The following is an 8,083-nucleotide window of genomic DNA, read 5'->3' as shown; positions in this document are numbered from 1 at the left end:
CCCCGCAGCGGTCGCCACCAGCTGCTGCCTGCTCGCAGCGGTCCGGCGAACATCTGCCGATGAGTCCCGGCGGCTGCATCCGGAGCCTCACTCCCGCGTCACGGTGCAGTAGCGGGGACACGCTACCGCTCCGCTGCTTCCAGGGAGCTCGAGCCCAGCTGAGAGAGTTGGGTTTCTCTTTTTCTTCTCAATTCTTCGAAGGTAAAAACAATGACACAGCGGCTCACATCTGTGGCCTCTGCTCGGATGTTTTCTGCTATCTCGCGCTTGTTGGCAACTATTTCTTCCCTGCTCATCTGAGGAAGCCTTTCCCGGGCTAACGGTCGCTTATTCGGGGCTGCCCTCCAGCTTACACCGGGCAGAGGTGGGGGAGAGCATTTTGGTACTTTGCCGAACTGCTCACGTTTCACAACAAAAAACAGAAACAGGTTGGATTCAGAAGCATTCGGACCGCGTCATATTACACCGGAGGACCACCGGTTGAACAGAAACACAAAGCAGCTGATTTCCTCCGCGCGCGAGCCGCAGGAGAACATTTTCTCAACTGGACATTTTTCCTCGCGGAGACATGGTGGTCTTCAACGGGCAGCTGAAGATTAAAATCTGCGATGCATTGGACCTAAAGCCCACGGCTTGGTCCCTGCGTCACGCCGTGGGTCCGAAGACCCAGACCTTCCTCCTGGACACGTATATCGCCCTAAACGTGGACGACTCACGCGTGGGTCAGACCTCCACCAAGCAGAAGACCAACAGCCCCACGTGGAACGACGAGTTCACTACGGAGGTCATCGACGGCAGAAGGATAGAGCTGTCCGTCTTCCATGACGCCCCCATCGGCTACGACGACTTCGTGGCCAACTGCATCATCCAGTTTGAGGACATCTTGCACAGCGGCAGCAAGCACTACGAGAACTGGGTGAGTCTGACCCACAAATGCCCTTTGCAGCCCTGTACACACAAATCAAACAGAAATATGCTGAGTTTTTATGGGTCTCTGTCAATTAAACCATCAATTGTTGTCTTTAGCCACAAAATGTAATTTAATTAATTAATTAATTTGCCAAATCAAACGAATTAAGTAATATATTAGGTAATAAAATGTTTTTTGCATATTTTAAAGCATTTCTAATATTTAAAATTCTTCAGTTGTTAATATGCAGAATGTGCCATTTTTTAGTTGATTAATTTATTAATCGCCAGAATACTCAGTAGAGTAATTGATTACTAACATAATAGTCAGCTGCTGCCCTGAATTGAACCACATAAATGTGAATATTGATGCAACACCTGTTGGAGTCATCACTGTTCTATGACTCCAAAAATAGTTTGCAATATAAACAAATTAAGGTGACACATAAACACAAATGATTAAAATAAAAAATAAATCAGTTGAATAAATCACCTATTATATTTGGCATACAAACTCCATGTAGTGGATGTTTGTAAAGTGGAGGGTGGAAAGATACATCGTTCTCAAAACCTGATGTTCTGAATATTAACTTCAAGAGGTAAACTGACCAGATTTGAAGACTTAGCTTTTCATCCCATAATCAGAAATTTAATTTGTTGTGATTTCATTACATTAATTATGTAACAAATCCAGTAAGTTTTGATAGAATCATGTAAAGAAAAAAAATTTTTTGTACAGTACAGATACATAAAAACACTTATATGATGAAATGTGTGACAAAATAGGTGCAATAATATAAAGTGCCGGTTCCTAACAGCAGTGCAGCAGGATCTGCTTTTGATATTGTGGTGTTTGCTTAATAGCAGCAGTTTAAAAATGGGTGAGTGTGTGAGGAGTCTCTGACAGCGTTCTGGCAGCGGCTCTGAAGACGATTCTACACAGCGTGTAGAGACTCCAGCAACCTTTCCAGCCAGCAATCCATTGATTACAGTTTATAGTCGGAGTCTGATCTCTGCCAATACAGATTTTTATAATAACAAATACAAGAACAGCATTAAAAAATATATATTTTTGGTTTCCTGCTGTGAACATCATTAAATATTTACATTAGGAGCAAAAGGTTGGTCATAACAGTTACTTTAAAATGGAGCCAAACACTAGTTGGCCAAAAAAACGTTGCCACAGAAAAAAAAAAGTCACCCACTATTATTTTGTTGGCCCGCCTTTAGCTTTGATTATGGCAGAATATTTTCCCAGCCACATTTCTTCCAAAGATGGTGGGGTCCCCACATCGTTTTTAAATGTGTTGGACAGTTCTTATCCCAATTTTAGTAGTTCCTGCAGTTTCTCTTTAGATGTTTTCTCTGCTTGGTGCAAGCCAATAATTTGACCCTTCTCAAACAGACTGACATCTTTTCCATGACCACCAAATGGGTCTCTAGACATGGGTGTTTAAGAAACGAGAAGCAACTCACTGCAACAGTTGGGGTTCAATAACTTGTTTCCAGCCGAAACATAATCGCCCATGCAGTAGTTATCCAATAGGAAGCTCGGACATATTTGCTTAGTTAAATCCAGGTGGCGACTTTTTTGGATAAGCAGTGTGTTATTTTTTAATAAAAGAAGAAAAAGTTATATAGCAGACATTTCAAACAAGCTTAGTTGCGAACATAATAAACGCAGTTGTCACTATCCGTATTCTCTAGAATGTGTACCATTAAGGAAAAAAAACATTGCATAAAAAATTTACTCCATTTTTATTTTTGCTCAAACAAAACAACATGTGTGGCATCTGGTCAGTGACAAATGCTCCAAGGCAAATTTCCTTAGCTGCTTGTCAAGTTGTTTCTTCTGCTGTTGTATTTCAGTGTCATTTGTGGTGGAGAAGGAGAGATTATTTTTTGAGATTGAAATAAACAAATTACCCACAATCAAAAAAAGGGGAAAAAAAACTTGTGATTGATTATGGCGAAAAATATGGTTAAAGTAAAGTTGTTATTGATGCAATGCTAAGCTAATATTTGAAGCTGTGTAAAACATTTATAGAAAAGTTTTATTGCATAGTAAGTAATTTGTTTGCTATGATAGGCTATGACACCTGCCGGCATGAATGGACGAAAATTCATTTGCTGAAAAACTAATATTTACCAACTTAGCAACTTTGTTATATTTAGTGACTATAAATACAAATAAAATCAGCATAAGACAAAATCAGAATTAGCAAGTCAGGCTTTTTAAATACTTGTGGTAGTGGTTTTCTATGAGATCCTACATTTTTATGTACTTTTAAACACATTGCCAGAAACAAATGGTGGCAGCAATAAGGACTGGCATTTGGATAGTACGATTATTACACCAGAATTTACATGTAAAATCTTGCTAGCAAGGCTTAAGCAAATGTTATCAAACTTTATTAACAAACCAGCGTTCTGACAACTATCCCAGCATGCACCGCGCACTTCTTCTTCTACGGGGGAAAATGAAGTCGGCGGCTGCTTACCGTAGATGCTAGACCTGTTGTGGCTCAATATTGGTCCATATATAAGGCGCATCGGCTTTTGAGGAAATTGAAGGTTTTTAGGTGCGCCTTATAGTGCGGAAAATACGGTATATGAAAGGAAATAAAGTTTATTTTCAGATACTGGTTTCTGCTCAGGGAGAGGTCATCAAACACAGCACTGAGGAGAGAGGGGAGAAGGCTGGTGATGCACAGATAAAGGAGGGGTATCATAGAAATGTTCAACTTAACTGACCTGTAGAGCAGTGGACGGGTGGAGCAGAGCAACAGAGGGTCTGACGACAGGGTGATGCAGGAAACCAGTGGAACAGGCTTCTGTGGAAGCAATGAAGATCTCCACGAGTAGATCCAAAATGCAACACCCAGGGACTTGTCGATAATAAGGCAGAGGTCATACACAGGAGGACAGAGAGGGCAAACGTAGCTTTGAAGGGCAGGCGGTTATCGGTAGTGATGAAGCCAGGCTTCGAGGACTGTACCGAGTAAAAAGGGGGCGTGCCCCATGAAGCCCCGCTACGAGGCTTGTGTTGTCTTGCTGAAAACCACGTGACTAGCAACAAACGATGCCTCACATTGCATGGGTCACGTGACTGCTTCATTTTGCGTGTTGATTTTAAAAATAAAAGCGTGATGAGCAGCTTCATGGGTAGTTGTCCATTTGGTCGCGCATCAGAGGAGAATATTTGTCTTCAGTGGCCAAAATAAGATTAACATTGACCAACATATTTGATGTGTGTTGATGGCACTCATCAAACTTTTATGTTTGTTACTGGTTTTCTCAATTGTAGATTGTTTTTTTATGACTTTATATTTTTGTGATTTTATGATGTAAATCTCTTTGAACTGCATTGTTGCTGAAACATGCACAAATAAACTTGATTGTCTGAAATGGAGCCAGCAAGAGGAAAATCTCTGACTTCTGGGAATTCTTTGAGATTATCGCTCACAAAATTCTTCTTAGATAATAATTAACATCTCCACCTCAAGATTTCTCAAATTCTGGAAAGTTCCACTATTATTTGTAGTCTGATTAGCAAAGATATATCACAGCAGAAAGATTTAATGCTGTTGCAGAACTAAAATTCAACATGTAGCCAAATATAAGGCAGGGTTTCCCCCAGTGTATTATAGGCCTGGCGGCCCGCCATGCTTTACTAGGGCCACCGCCAGGCTAAGCCTTTCTTGTTTTGTTTTTTTTTGTTGTTAGTTTTTGTTTGTTGAAAATAAAATAAAATAAAATTTAAAAATCGCCTTTTTTTAAGCTGGATTGCAAGTGTTTCTGTTGCTCCGAGCATTGCACTATCAGAGCAGATTTATTCCTAACATATGTTTATAGAAGATATGTTTATAGTTTATGCATTTAAAGCCGGACCAATCACACCGCTGGGCCTCTGTGCGTTGCCTCGCGCTGCAGCAGCTGGATGTCTAAAGTTAACCTCAGCGCGGATCTCGCTCCTCCTTTCACTCGAACTGGACACAGGCTGACTGCTATGGATATTTACATCAACCCATCAACCCCTAGTGAGGAATTATGATTAGTACTGGGGAGTTATTGATTAAGGTAAGAGACCCACCGCGTTAGCTCTGGTTAGCTCTGGTTGCGCAGCTCTACGTGAACCGCAGGAATAACATGTAGTCGCGCTTTCAGAGATGCTTTGAGGAGCGGTGAGAATTATGTATATGTGGTGGGATGGTGTTCCACCCTCCCCCACTCTGTGCACCGGGCACCGTTGATTGATAGGCGGGGCGAACGCCTTTATAGTTGGGCGGGCCGCTGCAGGGTGCGTGCGTCTTTGTTTCTCCCACTGTTGCTACGGTCGGCGGCTACATGTCGGCTTGTGGGTTTGGTCGACTCGTCTGCGATCGTAAGTGGCAGTTTTGCTATCCGTGGCTGAGGTCATGGTTGGTTTTTGGGTGCTACACCTGTAGTGCGTTTCTGCAGTGTTGCTCTGATGGCTTTGCCGGCTGCAGCTGGGGGTTGCTGTGGCATGCAGCTTCCATCTGGTCCTCACCTGCTGACCCGCTTCCTCCCGGGTTAGGCTGTGTTTCCACCCCTGGGTAAGCTACCTGCTATTTAGCTTCTGCTTTGTTTTATCTGGATCCACTGTTAATGGGTTTTCTGTTTCAGGCAACTGATTGTTTGGAGCTGCAGCGCTTTGGACGCTCTGCTGTCTTGTCTTGTCGTTGTTTGTTTGGGCCGCTCTCAACTAAACCTGTTGCGGACTGGGCAGGCTGTGCGGGCAGGGCGTTACTCCTCTGGCCCCATAGAAGGGTATTTGGAAGCGGATGACAACGATTTGTTCCATTGTTTTCTTTTAGTTTTGTTTTGTGATTGAAGTAGCTAATTTGTGTTCTTTTTTGTTTTGATTTACCAATTTCTTTTGCATTGCATTGCATGTTTTGTTTCATTTCTTTTGGAATAATTGATCTTGTCTGTCCTTTTTTCTTATGTGTTCCTTTTGTTCCAGGGACCAAGTAGTAGGCCTGAAGCCTCATTTTTAAAAAGGATTGTTTTAAGAAATTGTTTAATAAAATATTGTGCACTGTTAAGTCTGTGTTCGGGTGCATCTTGTCACTTTTAAAAAGATCTCCACCTGCTGGTCACATATTTGTGAACAAAACATTATGCGGCGTTTAAATCTCAACACGCTGCCAAGCGTTTGGCCCTGTCTTCCCTGTAAAGTTTAGGTCTGTGTAGCCGGTGTGTTAGTGGTTAATGACTCAGTGCAGGTTTAACCCGGTGAGGAGCATTCGCACTCTCCTCGCAGTCACGCATCACGCTTATTTTTTATTAATAATTTTTCCGGTTACATTAAGCACCAAACTGTATGGGTTAGGGTTAGGGCCTTTTGTTGCTAAAACATCAGCACCTCTAACAGCTTCTGTGTTAGATTTAGTGAAATCTAAGACAGGGGGAGTAGTTTAACTGGCAAACCTAAAAGGCAAATTATAACTGCAGTTTACTAATTTGTATTTGTGAACAAACAGCTGAAACTCAGATTAAACTCAGCATCAGATTGTAGCTGTGGTAACAAACCAATCTGACTATGAATATTCTTTGAACTTCTACAAAGTAAACTTGCCATCTCTTTAAAATTTTGCATATAAATGTTAAATCATTTAAAGTTTTTTTTTATTTATTTATGCTGAAACCATTGTCAAATTTAGCAGCAATGATGATCTCAAACAAATGCTACATTTATATATCTGTGGTGTATGTTAAAATATTAGCATTTATGGGGCCCCTGAAGCTCTGGGGGGCCTGATGGAGCCTCTGACTTAATTTGGATTTAACAGAAGTAGACATAATTGATATTCATTTTAATTGTATTTTTTGATTAGTTGTTTTTAAGACTAGTTGTGGGTTTATATAGCAGTTCACTGATGTTTTCCCATAACATATAATTACCCAGTGATATTTTTACTTTTATTGTCTACTTAACATCTTTTAATGCAAAAACACGGTGGACCGCCTCGGCGCCCGACCACCGGGCTTAGCAGGTTTTCTGGGGGAAACCCTGTAAGGGATCAGAGCCAATTAGAAATCCAAGAAAAGTTGAATGCTCAAACAGGCACTGCATTCCCAAGACACTAAAGCATCAAATGTCTTTATTAAATCCGTCTATGACGTAAAAGAAACCCCAACACAACCACTGACCTTCAAGGATTAGATTGGCGACAAATCATTTTAATTCTTAAAACATATGACAATTAAATATGGTTTCATTGATTCTCCGGTTACTAAACATGAGTTTGATGAAAACTGTGACAATATTGCATTTAGTAATTTTTGGAAGTATGATCCAACTGAGTGACAAGGCCGTTACATTTTCACCAGCAGATGTCACTAGTGAGTGATGAATGAAGCATCGAGTAACGAACCTTTTTGCAAAGGAAAAGGCTGGAAAGCTTCATTGCTTCATGAGGCTTCATTTGCCCATCACTAGTAATCGGTGGTCGTGAGGCAGGGTCCATAAATCCAGAATAGAAGGGAACCGTGAAGGGCTTGGCAGGAGGGGTAAATCCATGGACAGAAAGAGGTCATAGAAACACTGAAGGCTTGGAAGGAAACGCTGGATCTCTACTGGCTCGTGGCTGTCGATAATCTGGCAAGGAAGCATCAGCTGAGGGGTGTTTAAGTAGGGCAAGGCCCAGGTGGAACATGTAAGCAATATGGCATGGCAGGTGAGCTGAATAAGGGCTTAACACAGCATGGACAGGACATGAATCATAACAGGTTTTCTTTTTTTAAAGCTCTCCATAAAGAATTTTAGGAGACCCAATGAAGGCTGCAGAAACTGTGCCAGACATCTTCTGATTTAAAAGAGCTTTTTCGTTTAAGATTGTGGAATGAGATGAAAGTATGCCTCAGCGGCACAAGTGCCCTGGTGGGTTTAATTATCACTGTCTGCGTTGTCAATTTCTGAAACAAAGAGAAAAACTACTAAAACCTACTAAAACCTTCTGTCAAAAGAATTCCTTAATTTCTCACTTTAGAACCACAAGATTCATTGTGTTTCACTGGGGTTTTATGTGACAAACCAACCCAAGTTTAGAGTAGACCTATAAAAAAAACCCACCCTGACCCGGCCCAAACCCGTAGTCATCGTTTCTGAGCCTGATCGGACCCGACTAACTTTAGAGGCCCGAACCCG

General features: G+C 41.6%; 2 protein-coding genes across 9 annotated transcripts in view; one reads left to right on the top strand and one right to left on the bottom strand.

Moving 5' to 3' along the window:
- The window catches only part of LOC108166941 (attractin-like protein 1), a 55,909-nt gene extending 55,113 nt beyond the window's left edge, over window positions 1-796 (bottom strand). For all 4 annotated transcript variants that reach the window (XR_001777333.1, XR_001777331.1, XR_001777332.1 and 1 more), the window contains exon 1: window positions 717-796. The gene's annotated coding sequence lies outside the window, so the exon portion shown is untranslated. The remainder of the gene's footprint in view (window positions 1-716) is intronic.
- Window positions 7-8,083, top strand: part of LOC103476621 (protein kinase C epsilon type-like) — a 242,914-nt gene continuing 234,837 nt past the window's right edge. For all 5 annotated transcript variants that reach the window (XM_008429095.2, XM_008429094.2, XM_008429093.2 and 2 more), the window contains exon 1: window positions 7-916. In XM_008429095.2, the coding sequence (XP_008427317.1) occupies window positions 569-916 (348 nt within the window). In that variant the 5' untranslated portion in view covers window positions 7-568. The remainder of the gene's footprint in view (window positions 917-8,083) is intronic.

The sequence above is a fragment of the Poecilia reticulata genome, linkage group LG15 (genome assembly GCF_000633615.1).
Source record: "Poecilia reticulata strain Guanapo linkage group LG15, Guppy_female_1.0+MT, whole genome shotgun sequence".
NCBI classification, from domain to species: Eukaryota; Metazoa; Chordata; class Actinopteri; order Cyprinodontiformes; family Poeciliidae; genus Poecilia; species Poecilia reticulata.
Note: the sequence above shows the minus strand (reverse complement) of the source record. Positions and strands in the feature narration are given on the sequence as shown.